At 47.6% G+C, this 23,845-nt stretch overlaps 1 protein-coding gene across 4 annotated transcripts in view; it reads left to right on the top strand.

Moving 5' to 3' along the window:
• TBC1D8 (TBC1 domain family member 8) overlaps positions 1-23,845 on the top strand; it is a 99,883-nt gene that overhangs the window by 61,103 nt on the left and 14,935 nt on the right. For all 4 annotated transcript variants that reach the window (XM_033124298.1, XM_033124299.1, XM_033124300.1 and 1 more), the window contains 13 exons: positions 1,426-1,544; positions 4,125-4,353; positions 6,662-6,902; positions 11,836-12,043; positions 13,388-13,582; positions 14,555-14,731; positions 16,038-16,188; positions 17,761-17,975; positions 18,708-18,825; positions 21,177-21,462; positions 22,232-22,361; positions 22,489-22,587; positions 23,205-23,273. In XM_033124298.1, the coding sequence (XP_032980189.1) occupies positions 1,426-1,544; positions 4,125-4,353; positions 6,662-6,902; positions 11,836-12,043; positions 13,388-13,582; positions 14,555-14,731; positions 16,038-16,188; positions 17,761-17,975; positions 18,708-18,825; positions 21,177-21,462; positions 22,232-22,361; positions 22,489-22,587; positions 23,205-23,273 (2,237 nt within the window). The remainder of the gene's footprint in view (positions 1-1,425; positions 1,545-4,124; positions 4,354-6,661; positions 6,903-11,835; positions 12,044-13,387; positions 13,583-14,554; positions 14,732-16,037; positions 16,189-17,760; positions 17,976-18,707; positions 18,826-21,176; positions 21,463-22,231; positions 22,362-22,488; positions 22,588-23,204; positions 23,274-23,845) is intronic.

A 23,845-nucleotide genomic window follows, 5' to 3' on the forward strand; every position in this document is an offset into this window, starting at 1 on the left:
AGCCGTGGAGCCAGCCCTCCGTGACGAGGAGACAGGCTGTAGTGATGGCTGGAGGACATTGCCTTGGCAATGCCATGCCTGAACATTGGGAGAACGCAAGGAAATAAATACCATTGTTTTAAACTCTCGTTTGTCTTATGAAGTCTTTTTAGATTCTTCTGTTTACTCCTTCCCAAACTGTCCAAACAGTCCTCCTAACACAGATGTTTTTCCTACTGCCCGACCCCAAATCCACAAATCCAGAGTGAGTTTTCTGGCCTTTTTATACGTGGGGTATTTATGAGAGCCTCACTTGCATGTGTACCCAGTGGGGAGGAAAGCTGCCAGTAACAGAGAGAAAGTTGAGTGTTAGGAAAATGTCTGGCTCCTGTGTAAGTGGCGTGTGGCTCTGTTCACCGTCACACCGCTCACTGTGGCGACATCATTCTGTGCTGTGGTTTGTCTGGTAGCCCTTCATTTCTGTGAGGTTAGAATATCTTCCGCTTCCCATTTTTGAAACCTGGCCACGCGTTTCTCTGTTTCCGGCCCAGACACACCTGATGCACATGTGACTTTCTTGTCTAGGACCATGCTTGCTTCAAGTCAGTGGCTGTATTGACGTCGGCTGTGTGCCAGTTCCGTCATAGGAGCTGGTACCATCCCTGTGCCCAGGTGCCCATTGTCCAGTGGAGAGAACGAGGAGGCTCCTGGAGAGGGAATGTGGACAACTAAAACCACCAAGCTTTTTGGGAACCGTGTTGCTTAATGCTTCAATAACAGGGTGATTTTTTTTGGTGGTGTTGCCTTTGAAGGAAGTCAATTTACTAGATACAATTTAATGTTTTCGTTTTAATATGTACTATGAAACCTCTTCTATATGTTTTGAAGGGATGTTCTAAGTGATATGGAGAACAAATGTGTAAACCTGGACATTTCCTAGGCTGCCTATTGCAAGTGGCCATGCCCTCGGGCAGCCTGCAGAGCCTTCTCAAGAGGCCCTTCCTGGGAACCTGGGCTTGGGTCCCTCTTGAGGGCCCCGCATTCTCACAGGTTCAACTGAGACTATTGTGACTCGGTTTGCTGCTTGGGGCTTGCTTCCCTGGAATAGCTACATAATTACAAATACTTCTGTCACTTGTCTGGCGGCAGTAGGAATTCCACGTGTGAGGGAGGCAGGATGTCCACCGAGCAGGAGACCCGATTGGTCGGCTGGCCCATCTGTGCGCAGTGGGACAAGTGTTCACAAACCCCGGGGCCATGGTGGGGGGACCGTGGGTCCAGGGGCAGGTGTCTTCATTGTCCGCTGGCAAACTGTGGTCCAGCATGTGAGAACCCTGGAGGTTTTAACACCATAAACATGGGATTCGTGATATTTGGAAAATGAATTCCTGTTCTGGGAATTCATTTTGTCTTTTAATCTCTGTATGTTTTTCTGTTCTAACCCAGGTGCAACGTTAGAGGAAATAAACGAGCATTGGGACTGGCTGGAACAAAATCTCCTCCACACCTTGTCTGTCTTTGACAACAAAGAGGACATTGCCAGCTTTGTCAAGGGGAAGGTGAAGGTAGGTGCCTTGGTTGTAACATTTCTCCCCATTTTCTCCTCTTTCTGATAACTTCCTTGTAACATTTTGAACACTGCAGCATTTTTAATCCTGTTCTAAGCATGTTCTCCACTATAACTGAACTTCTTGGCTTAATACATAAAGCCAGACGAGTCCCACTTGACAGCTGTCCAACTTGGCAGAGTCAGTCCAGCAAAGTACACCTGAAATTAAAAAAAGAACTCATTCTCAGGCCTAAGTGTTTGTTATCCTGTGCAGAGGTGAAGGTCCTTTTTTTTTCTTCAGGAGAAAAAAATGTTAAGATTCATGTTTTTGCAGAGTTAACAATGTGGTTTGACTCCTTAAATTCGTTACTCCCAACTTTTTTGTAGTTGTGACATCTTGTCACGGTTTACTTTGTGGGACGTAGCACTTTCCTCCTCCTAAAAGTGGCTATTTATTCTTAAAATGTTAATTAAGTGGAATTAAAGCCCATTAAATTTTGAGACGGCAAGAGAAGAATATTTTGGGAAGTGTCTGCCGATATCTCCTGTGACTTACATCTTATATAACTGGTCTCATTGCAAGAATATGACAGTAACCATTGCTTTAAAAACCCTATCAGGCAGGGAAAGGCTGTTTCTTATTCTAAATTTAGCTCTCTTTTTAAACCCTTTAACACACTAGCCTGTAATACAGTTTTCCTCCCTTCAGGTAAAACACCCCTGACCATTGATTTTGTTTGTTTGTTTCCCACCAAATTTGCCTTTCCAATACACTAAGTGCTTCGGCTTTTGGTAAAAATTGTCAAAGTGAATTCTTGATTTTAAAGGGACAGAACAGAAGCAGTCTTTCCCTCTGGGGACTGAGGGTACTTTTGGGATCAGGTGGAAAACAGAGATCTCCTGAATCCAGCCAGGGTGTGGCAGTATTGGCTGGTGTCCTCCTGGTATTACCTGGGGGGTTAGCAGGTGGGCCCAGGCTGTGGTGGGGATGTGTCCAGCTCGTGCGTTACACCTCGGCTTGATCCAGCTGAGTGTGGCTTGGTTCCCTGGGTCAGATTGCAATGGGACTTAGCTAGAGAAATGCCCATTTTGTGATTATTTTTCACACTTACCTCCCTTTTTTAGTCTGATGTAGATTGTGGTATTTCTTTGATTTAGGAATTTCTTGTCTTAATTTGGAAGAAGAAAATTAATTTCTGCTACAGTAGCTTTAGGAAAACTGCTGTTGGGGAGGAAAAAATGTTTTCCTCTCCCCTTGTAGATTCTGTGGTGGGAGCCCTGGAAATTAAACTGACGAAAGTCATATTAACAAGAGAAAAACAGTTTAGCACCATGTGCAGTACCTATACACATGGGAGAAACTCAGTGACAGCTAACTCTAAGGGCTGGTTACAACTTGGGGCTTTACATAGCATCTTAGTAAAGAACAATATGCCGTGTTTCCCCGAAAATAAGACCTAGCTGGACAATCAGCTTTAATGCATCTTTTGGAGCAAAAATTAATATAAGACCCAGTCTTATTTTACTATAAGACCGGGTATAATATAATATAATATAAAATACTATGCAATATACTATATGATATACTATAAAATATAAAATAATGTAACAAAATAATATATAATATAAAATATGATATAATATAAAATATGATATAATATAATGTAATATAAAATATATAAAATATAACAAAATATAATATACAATATAACATAATATAATATAAAATATAATATAATATAATGCTGGGTCTTATATTAATTTTTGCTCCAAAAGACGCATTAGAGCTGATTGTCTAGCTAGGTCTTATTTTCGGGGAAACATGGTATGTGTAGAGAAGTGACAAAACAAAGGAAAAAGGAATTTAGGCTTCTAGGGGTGGCAGACTGTGGGAAGATAAATTTATATATGAGGGTAAACTAATGGAAGACAAGGGCTATTTTACTAAGGTTTGTTACGTAGATTCCTCTCGGTATTGTCTCGGGGCTGGTGAGAGTCTAGAGTTGTCTCCAGCTGCTTTGGAGATAATTATAACTTCAGGAACCTCAGTCAATATGCTCCTTTTCTACCGTAGAGGATTATAGCGTATATAGTGGTAGCGAAATATCCGGTATTGTAGTCAAGCAGTTATCACTAGCTTTATACCCCAACTTTTGAACCTAATGAGAAAAATGATTCATGAGTATTTGTAGAAAAGACTTCCTTTTAACTCCAACTTGGATGGTTTTCCATGGTTGATGCATTGAGTTCACATGTCTGAACCGACCATCAGACCTCACATCCCTGTAGGGAAGGGCAGGGAAGCATTATAAAATAGGAATTTGAGAACTGGGGTTTAGCAGTCAATGATTTGCCCTAAGCCTCATGGCTGCTAAGTGGCCAAGCGAGAAACCTGTTCTTAGGTGTCTGCCCCGCCAGCTTGTTTCTGTCCCGCTGTGACCTGTCCCGCTGGGTGTGGACAGACGCATGTGGTGCGTTATTCTCATCCATCTGTATATCTGCGCCGAGCAGTGCAGACTCCTTCCCTCTTCTGTCTCTTCCTGCCTCCCCTTCTTCTTCTCCCTGAACGAGGGGCTGTTGTCTTTCTGTGTGTCAGGGTCTCATTGCGGAGGAGACGAGCAGCAGGCTTGCCGAGCAGGAAGAAGACCCTGAGAAGTTCCGAGAGGCCCTGGTCAAGTTCGAGGCCAGATTCAACTTTCCGGAGGCAGAGAAGCTGATCACCTATTACTCCTGCTGCTGCTGGAAGGGCAGGGTTCCCCGCCAGGGCTGGCTGTACCTCAGCATCAATCATCTCTGCTTCTACTCCTTCTTCCTGGGCAAGGAACGTGAGTGTGAGGCTGCGCTGGCCTTGGGAGGGACGTGGCCTTCACAGATGACATTGGCCTTTGGGGTGTTCAGTGCTGGTCCCTGGAAAAGTCACTAACAAGAAGAGGCAGACGACAAAGATGGAAATAAGTAGTTGAGATGCTAGCAGGTGATAGTTGATTGATTTCCAAATAACTTCTATAGACCATTATATTTCATGACCTGTACCACTACCACTCAGAGGGTTGGATTTGGCGAGTCCATGTTTTCTGCTGCCTTAATGAAAGATTTCCGGGTAGCTCACTTCATCTAGCTCCTGAAGGGGTTTTACTACTCTGTATTGCTTTGAAAACAGTGCTGTCACTGGTGGCCCAGTAGTTCCAAAGGAGTAGAATACACCGCCGCTTAACCCAGGGGGCTCTTAAAAAAATTCCCAGCCTTGAACGTTCTCACTGCTCCTGGAAGAGCAGCTGGATGTGCAGTTGTTTCTCAAAGGCGGATTCTTCACCTGGGTCCACTTGAGACGCAGGCAGAGATGCACTTTTCATATTGTCCACCGACAGTCGCCATGCTAGGCAGTGGAACACCAAGGTGAAAAAGAAAAGCCACAAGTGTTGTCAAGTGTATATTGGCATTTTAACAAGTCATTCTCATTGAAACTTTTGGAACCAAGTATTGTTTCACATGCCAACACATGGTGGTATGGATGCTGTGTGTGTGTGTGTGTGTGTGTGTGCGTGTGTGCGTGTGTGTGCGTATATATAGATATATACACACACACATATATTTTTCTTCTTGCATTTCAGTTTGTTTTAAGTTGAACCGGTGGGAAGGGCTCCTTGAATTCCGCTGTAGCCAGCTTCCTGCATGTTCTGTCCCTTCTCTTTCCCACACCACCTTAGCTTGGATGTTCCCGCCCATACACCCTGTTTGCACGGCTTCCCGCCCAGAATGTGTTCTGACCTAATCGTGGCCATCCTTGTTCTTCTACTTTCTGAAATCTCAAAATGCACACCTGGTCTTTCCTTCGCTTTCCCATTCTTATGTCTGTTTGGAAACTCCTGTTCATCCTTCAAATTTAATTTAGATTTTATCACCTTCAGGGATCTTCCCCGGTCACCCTATAATTGTGTTTCTAATTTGGGGCCTGTCAAGTCAGTGGTTGCTTGTTTGTTTACATGTCTGTTCTCCTTATTTGAATGAGTGCCTTAAGTGTGGGGCCCTTTACAAAGGAGAGGCTGAAAGTTGATGGTGTAGATGGAGTGTGTGTGTGTGTGTGTGTGTGTGTGTGCATGTGTGCGCGTGTGCACGTGTGTGTGTGTGTGTGTGTGTGTGTAAAAAGACTTTAGGTGAAAGCAACTAGAAATCGCTGAAGAAGCTTGTTCTCAAGCGGATGTAGAAATGTGGCCTTTTAAAATTGTTGAGGTGCTGAAGACATTATTGCAAAACAAACAGAGGGAAATGGTAGAAAGACACTTAACCATCCTCTTCTTTATTTGAAAAGAAAAATGAGCTATTTTCTGACACTTTTCCATCATTGTCACTAAACCTCATTTTATTCGGATAATAAAATTTGGAAAAAATAAATGATGCCTAATGTTCGATAGCCTTTGTTTTACTTTGAGTTGCTATGTGTATCTCTTCCCAGTTTGGTCTGCATGCGCACGCCAGCCCAGCTACCAGTGTTTTAGAAATCTTTCTGAGAATAGAACACTTGTTTATAAAATGAACTGTTTGGACTGCTTTACTTTAACAAAAGTGCCATAAAAACGACTTGTTAGAGTCTTAGAAGACCGAATACAACTGTCGTTTGACGCAGTCTAAATGTTAAGCCCGTTTCTCGGACCGAGGTCAGGAATCAGCCACCCCCTTTTACTACCCTTTTCTCATAGTTTCCATCATGAATGTTACTTGTAAAGCCAGCATTCGTGTGGATGAAGCTTCGGCATGTGTTGCAAATATTTAAGTTTAACTATTGTTTAGAAAGTTTTCGTGTTGTTAACCTGGCATTTCAGACTGATATCCCTCGTACGTGTGTAGTAGCCAGCAACCTGAGAGGTTTTACTTAAACCTTTAAGAAAATCATGAGAACATGAGTTGGCTTCCAACAGACAGATGTCAAGCAGTTAGTTCTGTGCTTGCTCTTTCTTGCTCAGGTTCAAGGGCATTTGTATTTCAGTTCAAGGAAAGCCTTGGACTGTTGTTGCCGCCTACACATATTATGCACTTTTCACACATTATCCACTGACAGTCGCCATGCTAGGCATGGCCTACAAGTTTGGGGTAAATTGGGGGGTAAAATATGCATTTACCCTTTTTCTCTTCTAGTTAAACTTGTAGTCCCTTGGGTTGATATCCAGAAGCTGGAAAAAACGTCCAACGTCTTTCTGACGGCCACCATCCGAATCACCACGCACAGCAAGGAGCGTGACTTCTCCATGTTCTTGAACCTCGAAGAGGTGTTTAAGATCATGGAGCAGCTGGCCGACGTGACACTGCGAAGGCTGCTGGACAACGAGGGCTTTGACCTGGACCCAGATCTGCAGGAGCCGAGCCAGATCACCAAGAGGTACGCGCTTCTGGTCCAAGGGGTCCCTCGCCCAGGGGACCAGGCCTGTGCGCCACCTGCATCTCCTGGGCTTTTTTAGCCTGAGTTGTACTCCATGTAAATTTCCCTTGTGGCAGAATCCAGATTTTCCTGTGTTGTTAATCATGATAGAGACATAGTAATTGGCAATGATTATTATTCATTTCCTTTATGCCGTAGACTTTGATTTCTGGATCCAGTTCTTCCTTTTTCAGATGTTTCAAAATTGGTTGTCATTAAAAAAAAAATACTTCTAGAATATATAATAACGGGTATTCTCATGATAGAATTCTATTCAGCATTGGGCTTTATTAGTGAACATTGAGAAATTTTGCATTTTCATATTAAATTACTTTGTGGAGAAAGTCCTCAGGACCCCTGGATTTATTTTTGGTACCAATTTGTCATTAGAAATGTGCCTTACTCAGAGTGACGGTCAACAATCTTTATTGTTTGTTTGCCCCAAATTGATACTAGCCCTGGAGAGTTGTGAGGTACTCGCTTCTGTTACTTGTCGCCTGAAAGAAGTTCAAGTTTATTACTTAGTCTAAAATTCAGACTATGGTGTTTGAGCTTGACTGTGATTTCTGGCTTTATGGTTCCAACTGTGTAACTGCAGAGCTGATGCAAAGGTGAACTATTATAAAGGTTTCCTTGGAAAAACAAGTTAACTTATAAAGTGCTGTCCTGGCTGGATATTTTCGATCTAGTCACAGAATCACCACTGCTATTTGAATATTAGTAGTCATTAAAAATGTTTTATGTTGGTAAAATACACATGACATAAAATTTACCATCTTAACCATTTTGAAGTGTATGGGTCAGCGGCATCGAATACACTCACATTGTTGTGGAACCATCACCACTATCCTTCTCCAGGATTCTTTTCATCTTGCAAAACTGAAACTCTGTGCGCACTAAATAACAACTCCCCATTCTCTCCCCCAGCTCTTGGCGACCGCCATTCTACTTTACCTACCTTCTGTCCCTATGTTTTTCATTACTCTTGGGACCTCCTCATACAAACGGAACCACACAGTATTTGTCTTTTTGTGTCTGGCTTATTTCACTGAGCATAATGTCCTTAAATTTCATCCATGTCATAGCAGGTGTCAGAATTTCCTTCCTCTTTAAGACTGAATAAAATTTCATCACATGTGGATGTCACATTTTGCTTACCCTTTCATCCATCCATGGACCCTGAGTTGCTTCTACCTTTTGGCTGTTGTGAATAATGCTGCTTTGAATGGGTGTGCAAATATGTCTTTGAGACCCTGCTTGAATTCAATTCTTTTGGGCATATACCCGGAAGTGGGATTGCTGGATCATATGGCAATTCTATGTTTAATTCTTTGTGAAACACTAGTCATTAAAATTTTTTAAAAATTATTATTTACCTATTTTAACATTTCTGTTATTCCTTAAACACATGTGCTGTCTTCTGTGAACATTTGGGGGAGAGTTTCTTTCTCATTGGTCTCAGAACAGAAGTGTTTAGAGTTTTTGTGAGGAAAGAGGAGGAAGATGAAAGGTCTGCAGCACTTAAGACCCTTTTGGTGAAATTATCCATTTGGGAAGAAAATTAATCAGTGTTGGCAGTCTTCATTTCTATTACAGAATCAGGTGACTTTGACAAGGCTGCCCCCACCCGCTTCTATCCTGGGAATGATCAGAAAGTGGAGAGAGAGAAAAGGACACAAAGGGTCCCGGTGGTGGCCCGTGTGCCGCGGGTGCCGGGGGTTGGTCCCGAGACGGTCGGCAGGAGTCTGGTGCGGGGGTGTTGTGTAGGTCACTGCCCTTGGAGTGACTTCCCCCAACAGTGAAAGGCGTGTCACAGCCTACTGATCCCTCACTAGTTCTCATTCGTAGCATTCTGTCATGGAGACGTAGGCTGTGGACATAAACAGGTAATGACTCAGTCAGCTTGACATCCTGCCAGGAGAGCCCAGGTTGTAAAGTTTAGGAAAACAGTCTCTCTATGCTAAGAGCGCGGTCCAAAGTGCTGGAATGGTCCTCAGGCTCTTTTGTTGATATGTTTTCACTTCCCTTCCCAGATAACGGCTTTAGGAAGGTGCCATTGGGGTCAGGAGCCTGGTGATTACGGATTAGTCATGATTACGGCTGTGCTCACGGTCCAGGGACTTACGGACATGGTGCAGAGCAAAGCTTGTCCCGCGGCCGGGAGCAGGGAGGATGGGCTGCACGGGGCATTGTCACCCCAGCATCAGACAGGATCTAACTTGTCAGACAGGTTAGAGCTGGCGGGACGCAGGGTCACAGGGGAGGGCCTGGCCCGGGGATTCTTCAGTGTGTAGTCACAGAGAGTCCAGGAGGGCAGGGTGACTGAGGTCGGGGAGGGGACTCCCGAAAGAGAACAGAAGGCGGGAGGGAATGAAAGGATTGGTCCTGACATTTCCAAACAGAAAATATCATTTTTGAATTTGTGAGTGATGGCGTGAGAAAAGTGTAGCCAGCTAGTTTTGTGGGGAGAGATTAGAGAGGTGATGGGCTTCACTAAGTGGAAATTAAATAATGACTTCATTAAACTCCGTTTTGACGGGCTGAAAATGCTGGAGGAGAGCTCAGGTAATGCAGTGCAGTCAGTGCAAACTGGGTCGCACAATGTAAGTAAGCTCGTTCTGCAGGACCTAAAGGTGGACAGTGGCCGCCAAGGCGCTGGTGTCCCCAGTAATCGCCCCCACCCTCAGGAATGCCCAGGCTCACCACTTTCCATCCCTCTTATCCTAGCTCAGAGCCGTCTTGGACCAACTGAAACATTTCTCGGGGGCTCGTGCAGCCCCAGACAGCTCCCACCTCCCCAGGGAAGGCCCATGGGTCCCACCCTGCAGGAACCTGGCTGCTCTGTGGTCATCGGGTGGTTTGCTGGGGGACAGGATGGAGAGCAGAGGATAAAGGCAGGAGCCTTTTCCATGAAAACGCTTTCTAGATGCCCATTGTTGAGGTCCTGGTCTGCCGGGGCTCTGTGGATGGATTTTCAAAGGAAATGGGGGGCCTGCGGGCACCAGCAGGGTTCCCCTTGCCCCTGCTGCCTGCTGTCTGGGTGGGTTAGCCTCACATCCCACCCTCCCCAGTGGTCCTCAACTGCTGTGTGCTCTGTGTAAAATGCCACATGACAACTTTGTCCTTCCATTTCCATAGAGCTCTTGGGGGATTGCAGAGGAAAGACGTTTTGAGAAAACACACATACGAAAAATGCAGGGTTTTATGGGCAGACTTGGGCATATAGGAAATGCACATCTATCTGGCCTGCTTGTTTCTAGACGGCTAATTCTTGGTATTTCCCCGAGTTTTAAATGCATTGGACCTGAGAGCCTGTTGTGGAAGGAAATCTCTGTTTCTCTATGAGGCAAACCGGCCGCAGAGGACCAGGTTATTCCAGAAGGGCAGGAGCGGTGGCTCGAGGCTGTCTGGCAGCACCGATGGGAGACCCTCGGGCACTGAGCTGATGGGAAGCCCACCTGCGCCAGCCTGTCACACAGCCCGCGTGTGGGGAAGCGTTGGGCCTCGAAGTGGCTGTAAGCCTCTGACAGGTTTCTGGATGTGGAGTGAAGGACAAAGAACATTGTTTACCTCTGTTTGTTGGAATTTCCCCTCTAGTAGAATGTTGGGGTATGACATAAATTCATCAGTGTTTCCAAACACTGTGATTTGGCTGCCGTCTTGCTTTACTAGGTTTCAGAGTCAAGAATCGGGGTGGGAGGCCCTGGGGTAGGAGCTCCTCAACCTCACCACCATCGTCTGTTCATACTGAGGTGACACTGATGGGCCTTCTCTCCAGGGAAACTTTACTTGGGTTCTTAAATTTTTTTTTTTGAAGACAATAATAGCTAATGTTATTGAGCACATTAATAACACACATTAATGTGTGCCAGGTACAGATCTAAAATGTCCAACAGATTTTTTGAGATCTAGTTCACACAGCATACAAGTCACCCTTTGAAAATATTCCATTCGGTGGTTTTTAGTATATTCAGAGCTGTGCAGCCATCACCACGATCAATGTGACAGCACTGTCATCACCCCAAGAAAGAAGAAATCTCGTCCTCGTGAGCAGGGCTCTGTTTCTCCCCCTTCCTCCAGCCCTAAGCAATCACTAGTCTCTTTTCTGTCTTTAGAGATTTGCTTAATCTGGAAATTTCACATAAACGCAGTCAGACAATATGTAGTCTTCTGTAGCTGGGTTCTTTCTCACTTAGCAGAATATCTTCAGGGTTCGTCCATGGTGTAGCATGAGTGAGTATGCCATTCCTTTTTATGGCTGAGTAATATTCCATTGTAGGCACACACCACATTTTGTTTATCCATTCATCAGTTGATGGACATTTGGGTCGTTTCCAATTTGGGGCCGTTGTGAACAGGGAATATGCATGCCTGAGCCTCTGCATAGACTTCTGTGTTGCGTTTTCTTGGGTATAGACCTACAAGTAGAATTGCTGGGCCACCTGATTTCATGTTTCACCTCCCGAGGAACCGCCTGACTGTTTTAAAAGTGGCTGCACCATGTCACGTTACACCCGGCAGTGTCTGAAGGGTCAGTTTCTCCACATCCTCACCAACGGTTGTTATTATCTGACTTTTTGAAACTCTCTCATGCATTTGTTTTATGGTAAATCCCGGTGTTCCAACCTGGAAGGAATGTGTATTTTGGTTTCTGAGTTCGTCACATGACTTCTGTGCAGAGGCAACTGGTTCAGCTTTGAGTCCTTGTTCCAAAGGACTTGTTCCAAAGCAGTGCCGTGCCCGCTGAGGGGCAGGACTTGGGTGGGCACAGCACCTCTTTGCAGTCACTTCAGTACCAGGTTGTGCCGATGGGTTTCAAAGGGTTTTCCTTGGTAGTCGAGTGTGTTCATTCACCGTTCCTGCCTCTTTTGATTCTCTGTCCCTCCTTCGCCAGGCACCTGGAAGCCAGAGCGCAGAATGAGTTCTTCAGGGCGTTCTTCAGGTTGCCGAGGCAGGAGAAGCTGCATGCGGTCGTGGACTGTTCCCTTTGGACGCCCTTCAGTCGCTGTCACACCGTTGGGCGGATGTTCGCCACAGATAGTTACATCTGCTTTGCCAGCAAGGAAGACGGCTGCTGCAACGTCATCCTCCCGCTCAGAGAGGTAGGAGGCTCCCTCCCTCCCTGGACGACGGGGCACCTGTGGGGGTGTCCACAGCAAGGCTTTGTCGGCTAAGCATTGCCTGAATCTGACCATTACCCATTTGGCCATTGCTTGTTCTGTTGTTGCTATGGCAACCGGAAATTTGTATAAAAGTGATTGGTGAGAACAGGGCACGCTAACCTCTGCATTATCAATAAAGCTGTTAGTAAAAAGTACATATCTAGCAGTTAAAGGTTTTCTGACAGCTCTTAGGCATGAATCCTCCCTTTTCATCCACAAAAGGGAAGAGACAAAAAGGCAATGTAACAAAAAACGCATCCCTTTTGAAAATAAACATCAAATTGCTTGCCTTCTATACCCTCCGGGAACTTCAGTTAAAAATTTAAAAAATGCTTCGTTTCATATGGATCAGGTCTCTTCCTACTATAAAATCCTGTAATTCTCCTCTTGGAAATGGAGGGCACCCTGGGTCTACTCCCAAGTGTGCTGAGCTCAGTCCTTTGGTTTCAGGGTGTCCTTGCCGTGACGGCGCCCACGACTCTGTTACACATCCAGACCTCTAGGTTCTTGCTGTTACACGCGGGCTAAGCACTACTCTTCGAAAAAACTCAGTTTTTTCATTCATGTGATCTCCTACCTCCATGTAATTTTTCTCCAGCAGATATCTTCATTTTACAAATATTTTTACTTATAAGTGGAACAAAAAAAATCCAGGAGTTGTCTTATGTACTTAGTTGTCTAAATTATGATTATATATATATATGTATATAAAACATTTGCCATTTTAACCATTTTAAAGTGTTATAGTTCAGTGGCATTAAGTAATTCACCTTGTTGTGCAGCCATCTCCAGAACTTTTTCATCTTCCCAAACCGAAACCCTGTACGCATGAAACAACAACTCCTCATTCCTGCCCCCACCCCAGCCCTGGGCAGCTGCCATTCTCCCTCCTGTCTCTATGAATTTGACTACTTCGGGTACCTTATATGAGTGGAATCATACAGTGTTTGTCCTTTTGCGACCGGTTTATTTCACTTAGCATAATGTCCTCAGAGTTAGTCCATGTTGTAGCAGGTGTCAGAATCGCTGTCCTTTTGTAGGGCTGAATAATACTGCACTGTGTGCGCACTTGGTTTATCCATTGATCCATTGAGGGATACTTGAGTTACTCCCACCGTTGGCTGTTGTGAATCTGCCGCCTTGCGGACTTTTAACCTTGGTCCCTGGTCCTTATTGCAGTTGTGTGGTTTTGCCTTCTGGCTTGGTATTTTCTGCATATGCAATTAAATGCCTGCCTCCCTCCCTTCTTGCTTTTTCCTCTGTGCGCATCATGTTTTGCCCCAGGTGGTGAGCATCGAGAAGATGGAGGACACGAGTCTGCTGCCGAATCCCATCATCGTCAGCATCCGGAGTAAGATGGCCTTCCAGTTCATCGAGCTCAAGGACAGAGACGACCTGGTGGAGCGTCTGCTCGTGCGGCTGAAGCAGGTGCACGCCGACCGCCCCGTGCATTACGACTCCTCACAGGACGACGACATGGTGCGTAAGTGCGGGCTTTCGCAGCAGTGGGATTCCATGCACTGAAAACCCTTCTGGTCACCACCTCTAGGGCAGTGGTCTCCAAAGGGGCGTGCGCACAACCGTGACCCCCTTGGGTATAAGAAAAACGTGTTAGTGATGAGTGGGTCTGTGTGTCACGGTCGCGACTGTGTGTGATACACTGGGTGTCCCGAGTGGGTGTTCCACAGGTCAGAAGGGACTCCACGCAGATCACAGGGGTTATGGGGCTGCACCTCACAGGTTGGAGGGGCTAACGGGGCACCCCACTCAGGTTAGAGGGATTGAGGGGGCACCCCCACCAGAGGCTAGTGGGGTGACGGCATCCTTCTCTGTATGTTACAAAGGTGATTGCATACCCCCACATGTCAGAGGGAGGGACAGGTCACGCCTCACAATTAGACGGGTCATCCTCCTACGCCCCCAGGTTGGAGGGTATGATGTTATTTGGGGGCAGGGGGAACTCGCCAAAAGAGCAGTTTCATTGTCCTTGAGGTTGGACAGCTGCAAAAATGGCCCTGGTCTTCTGGGGCCTCGTCTCCTCTCCTTTCGCATCTGTCCCTCTCTTTCTTGACCTGTTGTCACCCAAAATGACAGGGAGGGCAGGAGATAGGCTTTCAGTGCCCTAGAGCTGTTTCTTCGAAATGGTTCTCTTCAGTTCTGGAAGCTGAAGGACGATGAGTGTGCACGTGAGCACGGGTGCCTTCCTGGCCCCCCCGGGACCCATGCTCTGGGTGCCACGAGCAGTCTCACGGGGAAATCGCAGTGTGGACTCTGTTCCTTCCTCAGGATCAAATCCGTTGGGTCTCATGTTAGTCGGTTTTTCCTTTGAGTCAGAAAGACATGTTTGACTTCGTTAAGCTCATGCCTCCAAAGGCAAAACAAAGATTATTCTATAAAGTGATGACTTTCTTCTCTGTATCTCATGTCCCCCCACCCCCACCCCCCGTGCAGATGTCACCGGTGTTTCATTCAACAAGCATGTGCAGTGACCACAAGTTTGGGGATCTTGAAATGGTGTCTTCTCAAAATAGCGAGGAAAGTGAAAAAGAAAGGAGCCTGCGGCTGCCCCCCGAGGCCCTGAGGGCTGTCTTCCAGCAATCGAGCATCCAGAGCCCCGACTCGCGAATGGTGGGTGTGCTCCTCCGGGCCGGGCGGGCACTCATGGAGTCAGCCCGGGTGTGGCTCCCTAGCCCTCTGACCCAGCAGAGCAGGTGTGGTACAGGTTGCCAGGCAATGCCAAGCAGCAATCTCCTCCCTCTTTGCCCCATTGTCCCTAAGTGGAAGAGGTCCACTGGTGCCCGCTGCTGGGGCACGTCTGAGGCTGTTGTCCACAGCGGAGGTCGGTGGCGCTCCCTCCCTGCTGCTGAAGTGGGAGCTGCCAGTGCCATCCCTGTGGCTTTTCCAGCAAGCCTTTCTCCTTTTATCCTGTGGTGTCTACGTGTGCTCCTTTTCACAGTATTTTTTTGTCTGCTGGGACAAAGGGTCTCCTGTCTTCTCGTTTTACTGAACTAAAGATATTTTTGTTACATTTACTTAATAGCTTTTCCCTTTGGAGGGAGAATCTGAGGGAAACGTCATGTACCGCAGGGTAAAGAGACTAGAGACTGTACTGTGAAATGGTGCCATGGCGCGTGGGAAGCTGTGACCTGGGCTGACGATGAACATTCTTACTCCAAGCTGGGTCTGGGTTGCTATGTAACTGATCGCTGGCTTTATTCATTCAGAACTGAGCCTTCTCATGTACATTACACAGAGATGCTCAATTAACTTTTGTTGATGACACACGTAGAAATATTGAATATATGTATAATCGTCTCTCATTACTGGAGAATAAAGATAATTAAAAGCATATGTAAGGATCTTGTGTAAAAAGCACTAAGAATTCCTGCCATCTAGGACTAATTTTAAAGGATTTTTAGTTGCCTAGAGAAATAGCATCTTTCTTGTTTGTGTTCATGAGAGCAATGTGTTTTTTTCCGGTTTCAGTTTTTCCTCTGTCCTCTGGGCAAATTTTGACTCCTCTCCCCCACACTCCCCGCTCCCATTTGCCCTCCGAGCTGACTTGTGTGTCAGCAGCTGGCTACATGTCGGCATCCCGAGAAGTGCCCCCCACACACCCCACTCCCTCCTGTCCGTCCCGTCTGTCTTGGGCGACTTTAGTGTTGGCACAAATGCTTTCTTCCTATCCGCTTTGCCAAGGAAATGGCATTTTATTTGTGTAAGTTTTCCCACTGGGCTCTGAATTCCCAAAGGGCTGGTCCTCTGTGTTTTTCATCTTACATCCTCTGGGCCTGGTAGAGGTCCAGAAACATTTGCTGAGCGCATAGCTTGTCTCTGTTAAAAGAGGCAAAGTTTCTGTTACGGATCGTGGACGGGCTGTGGGGGGAGGTGCGAAAAGGGCTTCTTTGTACATTGAGGATGTTTCCACTTCTAGTCCAGAGAACAGATCAAAACAAGCCTGTGGAATGACCACTTTGTGGAATATGGCAGAACGGTGTGTATGTTTCGCACAGAGAAGATCCGGAAGCTTGTGGCCATGGGGATCCCTGAGTCGCTACGTGGCCGACTCTGGCTCCTTTTCTCAGGTAGGTGGTTCCAGCATCTTGAGGCCATATGTGATTTCTGGAGCAGACACAGGAACAGAGGCCCAGGTCTGACCCGTGTGTGCGTATGATGGTCATCTGTCCTCGGAGTCTTCCGGTGACGTTCCCAGCCAAGACTTCAGAGCCTTCCTGTGTCAGCTGTGGGGCCTGAGGCCTCGGGGCTGCAGTGGCCTCCTTGGTCAGTGCGAGGACTGGCTGATGTGACCTCCTCTCCTTTAAAAGTGACTTGGAGTCTATATGTAGCCCCGAGAATTCTGTTAAGAGCCAGTGAGGTGTCCTGTAGGGCATGAGTTCTGAAATAGACTAAAACAGTCTTCATGAGCTGTTCACTTGCACTGGCGCTGAAATAAGTTCATCAGAGCACATTTCCTATGGGACCCTCCTCCCTGGGGACACATATGTCCCCAAGGGCAGAATGGCACAGATTTTTCTTCTGTCCTGCTGCTGCTTCCTCCTGTGCTTCTGCCCATTCAGTCCTGGCTTTGTCCGGCCTCAGGCCCCTGCTGCTGTTCGCTGACATTTGGGAGTCCCCCATGAGGACACTTACTGACAGATAAGGCTCAGACTGGGACCAAAATCCTCCACGACTCCCAAGCAGACATTCATCTGTGTCCATGTTGATTGTGACCATTTTGTCCTGTTCGGTAGAGGGGCTGGGAGCAGGAAAGGAAGGCCCCTGTCGTCCAGCGGTGTGACTTTGCTGCTCCTCTCGGTGCTGTGGGGTGCACGGTGAGGAGGTCCGCTCCCCCCAGGAGACCCTTCTGTGCTCACGTCAGCACTGAGCCTCCTGGAGGCTGAGCCTGGGCGCCTGGCCTCTGGCCGCTCACTTTTCCTGTCCCTCCCTCATGGCGTCTCTCACCCCGATCATCCCCCTCTTGCCCGAGAAGCCCAGGCTGGCAGCAGTCCTGGGGAGCCACCTGCCACCAGCCCCCGGGAGGGGACACTGGCTAAAACCACAGGTGCCCTGGTGCTGGGGGCTGAGTGACTAGAACTCTCCACGGCGTGTGCTCAGCCCGACGGCTTGGCAGTGGCTGGGCTGTGCCTGGCCGTCCTCACACCATGACGCCAGCCCTCCGTTTCCTGTTGGCAGCTTGTTGGCTCCTTGGTCATTGTTGCTGTTACTTAATCGTCATGGCACCTTCTCATGTTCTTCCCACACACGTGCTCAGTAATTTCTTGTCAATGCTTGAAAATTGCGTGTGTATGTATGTAAGTGTACACATATGTGTATATGTATATATGTACACACACACGTTCTTCCTGTTACGAGGCAACCCAACTTATGAAAAGCATATTAATAAAAATATTTCTAGTATGAGCTTTTCCCCTCTCTCTGTAAAAGGTTATTCTTAGAAAAGTCAAGTTATTTCTGTTTTCCTTTCCTTTTTGTTTTTGGCAAAAATGAAGTCCTTTTGGTAGTGTGTGTTCTCAAAATGTTTCATGTCCCTCAAGTAATGAGACCCCACTGCGGTCCTCTGACTGGACAGGCTCCCTCCCCATGTTGACACTATCCTGGTAACTAGACTTCTTGAAAAATTCCTTTTAAATCCTCAGATGCCGTCACCGATCTCGCCTCGCATCCCGGTTACTATGGTAACCTGGTGGAGGAGTCCATGGGAAAATCTTGCCTGGTGACAGAGGAGATAGAACGGGACTTGCACCGTTCCTTACCGGAGCACCCCGCCTTCCAAAACGAAACGGGAATCGCTGCGTTGAGGAGAGTTCTGACGGCCTACGCCCACCGGAACCCCAAAATCGGGTACTGCCAGGTGAGGGATGCGCTGAGAAGCAGACTCCTTTAGTCCAGGTCTCCTGTGGTTCGGGCATCTGTACGGAGGACTGGTTCCTTCCCCTAAGGAATGGAGCGAAGGAAGCCGAAGGAAATCCTCTCCGTAGTCAGACAGGCTGATCCTTGGAGGTTAGAAACGTAGCCGTGTGTCTGAGGGGCCTCATGGGAGCTGCGTCCACACGGGCAGGGTCTTCACGTCCCGTGGGCCTCCGCGGGAGGACGGCCTTGATATGGCTGCTGTGGAGCTTTGCTTGTCTGGAACTTACAGCGGTGATAGAAAAAAGGGCAGTGCTATTTGGGAAGGAAAAAGATGTTTCCCCCGAGGCCTCAGGAAGTTTGCTCAGTGTACTCAGGGAAGCACTAAACAGCACAATATAAATAGCAGTAAACAAACAACAAAAAGCCCCAACCTAAGACCCACTTAGAGGAGCTACTGACATTTAAAAATATTAAGATTTTTAAACTTTGTTTTCCTGTGAATAAGCAAAATGCATCATTACCAGATGGGGACAGGGACGGAATGGTGGCTGATCACTCAGCCTGGTGTACCGTGTCGATAGGACACGTGGTCATTCCCCCGCACACGCGTCCTGTGGTTGAGGTACGCTGCATCGTGACTTCTGTGGGTCATGTGGGCTCGTGTGTTGTTTAACGTCCCTGTGGCCCTGTGCAGTCTGGTCAGTAACCGTCCCCCCTGTGACTCCCCGAGCAGTCCATGAACATCCTGACGTCCGTCTTGCTGCTGTACGCCAAGGAGGAGGAAGCCTTCTGGCTGCTGGTCGCTGTGTGTGAGCGGATGCTCCCAGACTACTTCAACCACCGGGTCATCGGTAAGCCACCCCCTCCTCTGTGCCTGGGGACAGTGACAGAACCTGGGCATGGACGCTTGTCACCCATCCTGCTTCTAAAATCCGCGGTGCCACTCAGCTGCCCTCTGCACAAACACTGGCTCTTGGATCTGGAAAGCCAATGGTGTAATTCTCAGCACAGTCCTGGCAAAATAATGGAATGAGGCAACCTGATCACTGTCTTGCTACAAACATGTACAGATTTTGGATTAAATAAAACAAATGATTTTACGGGGATAGCTGAACTTACAAGAAGGACAGAAAAATTCTAGGCTTGAGAAACAAGTCGAAAAATGAAAACCAGAGAGATTTTCCCGTGAAGCTGAGGCCTGGGAAGGGAGGGCGCTCTGCTGTTGGTGCCCAGGGGGCTCTGCAGACTGGAGGGGACAGGCAGTGAGCAGAACAGTGCCAGAGAGCCCCGCAGTTAGGCCCCACACAGGGCAGACGTGGAGAACACCTCCCACTGCATAAGTTGACAAAGCTCATTGGTTGCTGCCCAGGCTCTGGGCAAAGCTGGGATGCCACTTCTTCAAGCACTCGGTGCCTCTGTCTTGTGTGTGGTTGACATTTGCATTTGTACTACATCTGTGGTCCAGCAACCTCCTGGTGGCGAAAGTGACACAAAAAGTGCTTTACTGATACTCTTCCCGGGCACTTCTCAGTGATCCAGAACGAGATGGAGATAACCCAAAATTAGGGTGACAGCAGTGAGAACAGAAACAAAAGAACCACCTCGAGACAGAACGTGACCAAGGACTGGATGTAGGGGTGAGGCAGGAAGAAGGGCTTGAAGGCTCAGGTCCTGAGAACTGAGGGGCGTACGGGGGAGGGCTGGCTGGGAGGGAGGTGTCCTTTCGGTATGACTGACCATCTCCTCTGGCTCTCTTCAGGTGCCTGAGTGGTTAACTGGCTTGCGTCCCTTTTCACTTGATAATGTGGGAGGCGGTTAAACATTGTGTGGAGTAGCAAGGAATAATCAGAATCTCAGGGTCGTGGGAAGCATGTTGTCAGTTGACAAGAGTTGCTATGGGACGGCTCATACTCAACAGTGACCAGCAGACACTCTGTGATACTGTACATACTTGTGTGACCCCCACCCCGCACAGAGTGGGACATATGGAGCCTCTCCATAACCTGCTAAGTCTCCTTCTGCCCCGTCCCCGCTGGTAACACTTGGCACTGATTTCTGTCGCCACAGATTAATTTGGCCTGTCCTTGAACTTGAACTTGGTATGAATGTAATAATAGAGGCTGTTTTCTTTTGTGACTGGCTTCCTTTGCACAACTGGAGGTCGTTGGTGCACCACTAGTTTGTCTCTTCTCCTTGCTGAGTGTTCATACCATCATGCATTTATCCTGTCAGCTGTTGATAAGACATTTGAGTTGTTTCCAGTTTTTTATTCTATGTAAATTTGCAATGAACATTCATGTGTCTTTGTGTGAACACTATATTCTCAGTTATTTTGAGTATTTACCTAGGAGTAGAATTACTGGGTATTAGGTTAGATGTATGTTGAACTTTATAAGAAACTGTCCGTTTTTCAAAGCATATGTAGTAAGTCGCATCTCACACCAGCAATGTGTGGGAATTCCAGTTGCTCCACACCCGTTAACACTTGAATTAATTGTCTTTTTTATTTTAGCCATTCTAGTGGGTAAGAAGTAGTCTATCGTGGTGGTTTTAATTTGCATTTCTTTGGTTAATAATGTTGAACATGAATTTTTGTGCTTACTCGTCTTTTGCTTATCATCACTTTTGAAGTATCTATTCAAATCTCTTGCTTGTTTTAAAAAAAATGTTGTTCCTGACTTCTTACTACTAAGTTGCAAGAATTCTTTATTTTGAATACAAGATCTTTGTCAGGTATATTTATTGCAAACATTTCCTGAGTGTGAAGTTTTCATTTTATTAATGGTATGTTTTGAAGAACATGTCTTTGAAGTGGATGAAGTCCAATTTATAATTTTTTCTATAGTTAGTGCTTTCAGTGTCTTAAGAAATTTTGCCTTTTTCCTATATTTTCTTTCAGATGTTTTATAGTGTTAGCTTTTATATTTAGGTCTGTGATGTGTTTCAAATGCATTTTTCTGTGTGGGGTGAAGTGAAGGGGGGGTTGAGGCTCTTCCCCGCCCTCCATACTGATACCCTTGGGTTTTTTTTGAAAATATTGTCCTTTCCCCATCGAATTACTACCTTGGTCAAAATGTCAAAACTCAGTTAACGAAGCCAGAGTCCTTTCTGGACTCACTGTGGTGTGTACCTCAGAGCAGTGCTGATTTCAGGCTAACGTTGGAGGGTGAGTCCCTCCCGACCAGTGGCCTTCCCTCCCCAGGGGCCCAAGTGGACCAGTCTGTGTTTGAGGAGCTCATCAAGGAACACCTCCCCGAGCTGGCGGAGCACCTGAACGACCCCTCAGCCCTGGCGTCCATCTCTCTCTCGTGGTTCCTGACGCTGTTCCTCAGCATTATGCCTCTGGAGAGTGCGGTGAACGTCGTAGACTGCTTCTTCTACGATGGGATCAAAGCCATCTTCCAGCTGGGGCTGGCGGTGCTGGAAGCCAACGCCGAGGACCTGTGCAGCAGCAAGGACGACGGCCAGGCCCTGATGGTCCTCAGCAGGTGGGCCTGGCTGCTGGCCCTGTGACTGCCCAGCGGGGGTGGGGAGGGTGGGCAGCAGCTGGAACCCTGGAAGTAAGACGGCTGGAGGCGGCAGCAGCAGGGGCCCAGCAGGGCTGTCGCTATGGAAGTGTTTCCTTCCACTCGGTCACTTGTCACCTGTGATCCCCCTAGAGCCAGGATGTCACCTGCATGTGGTGAAGAGCGCCATCTTCCCTCACTCCTACCAAGTGAGGGCGTCCAGGAAGAGAGAGGGCTGTCAGGGCTTTCCTCTAAGGAGATTCAAATGTCTTGAGTCTAGACGGATTCAAAGTGACCTTGAACAGGGACAGGCACCGGGAAATGGAGTCGGGCAGCCAACTGGAAGTTTCCGACATTTTATGTATAGAGGCTGGTGGGTCCCACCAGGCCGAGGACTGGTGTCTCTCGGAGCCGAGGGCAAGTTGGCTGACAAAGGAAGGGGTCCCTTTCAGAATATTGTGGAAGCTTACCCCTGCGTGCATGCACAGAGTTTTGTGTTTACTTCACTGGAGAGTCACAAACCCCGGGAACCTTCCAGTGGAGCCCAGATTGATGAGTCTGGCGTATGGCTGCCTCTCATTCTCCAACAGGACCACAGTGTTCGCTGCCTTGCCCTTCTCCCAGTGTATGGAGACAGATGAGCTGTGTTTGAAGTGTTGTGACACGTCTACTGGCCCCTAGGAAGGGAGTGCGTGTGTGCGGTGCCCTGGTGAAGGTCACCATGTGCTTTAATGCCAGGTGGTGTGCTTAGGTTTCTAGATCACATTAAGAATGAGGACAGCCCTGGACCCCGAATTGGCAGCCACCATGCCTTTTTCTCCGACGACCAGGAGCCCTGTCCTGTGACTGACATTGCCGACCTGATCCGGGACTCCTACGAGGTAACTGGCCCTGTCCCACCCCCACCCATGGAGCTTGCTGGGGAGATGGACGTCGGGAGGGTTCTGGGCTGCTTCTGTGTCCTCTGTGCACAGAAGGGAGACTGAGTGGCCCCCGGTCTCCCTGCAGAAGTTTGGGAACCAGTCTGTGGAGCAGATTGAGCGCATGCGTTGTAGGCACCGGATCAGGGTTCTCCAAGGCCACGAGGACACCACAAAGCAGAACGTGGTAAGTCAAGGTCGCCTCACTGCGGCCACTTGCTGACCAGGGTGTCCCTGTTGATTTCTAATGTAAGGATGCCAGCTTTTTTTTTTTTTTTTTTTTTGCATCGAATCAAAAATGTAAGAGGTGTGATGTGGTCTGGAAACAGCATGGGTTTGAGAGTCAGACAGATTGTGAGCAAATTAACCACCGGGAGCCTCTGATTCTCTGGCCCTAAAATCAGGATGAAGATGCCCACGGGGTGGGGTTGGAGGAGGTAGGATGTAGAAAATGCCCAGCACACGTGGCCTGCCCAGTTAGTTGTTATTCAGGAGGAACTTCCTGCCCGGGCTCTGGGTTTGCTAGTGTTTAACTTCCATTAGAAAGGTGTCGTTTGTCTGAGGCCCTGCTGTGAGATTCAGAAAGGTTGAGGAGAATCACCCGAGAAAGTTCCCAGGAAGTGATCTTGGTGTCAGAAAGGGGCAGACACTGCTGGGGGGGTGGGGGTGGGAGGGGAGGGACAGGGAAGTTGGCGCAGCCGGGCACCTGGTGTCCCACTGTAGTAGGAAGAGCCCCCTCCTGCCTCTGATCTTCCCAGGTGCAGGCAGAGAACTCACTCCATTGCTCTTCATTCTTTCCTCAAGCTCCGTGTTGTCACCGCAGAAGTCTCAATTCTTCCTGAAGACCTCGAAGAACTCTATGATTTATTCAAGGTATGAAAGTCTGGGAAGATGAGAGAGTGGCAGGCCCTGGTCCAGGCGGAAGCCACGTTGTCAGTCTGCCCAGGGTGTGGAAGCCACAGGGGGCTGTCTTGTGCCTGTTCTGTGACAGCAGAGGCTGGAGCTGCCCCACCTGTTCCACCTGCTTGCAGCCCACACCCTAGGGCCACTACACTGAGTTCTCAGTCCATAGTAGACGGGACAGTGACCCTACTGAAACTGTCACCTCATACACTTTTTAATTACCCATAATCCCACCCACAATATCTGTACACATATTTGTATATTTGTGTGGCTGGTACATATGCTAGCTTACATTCTGTTTCCCCGGGATGCTGTTACGTTCCCATGTTGGATGTAGTCTTAATCATTTTTAAATAACTTTATAATCCAGCATATTGGTAATAATTAATATGCTAAACCATATTTCTAATATTTGGGTATTTAGGTAAGATTCTCAGGTCTTGCTACTTAACTCACCCTGCAAGAACGTTTTTAAGTGCTTTGCTATAAATCATCTTGTGCAAACCAGTAAAAGTGGGGAAGAGCGGCAGACGCACTGATCC

Source organism: Rhinolophus ferrumequinum, chromosome 13 (genome assembly GCF_004115265.2).
Source record: "Rhinolophus ferrumequinum isolate MPI-CBG mRhiFer1 chromosome 13, mRhiFer1_v1.p, whole genome shotgun sequence".
NCBI lineage: Eukaryota > Metazoa > Chordata > Mammalia > Chiroptera > Rhinolophidae > Rhinolophus > Rhinolophus ferrumequinum.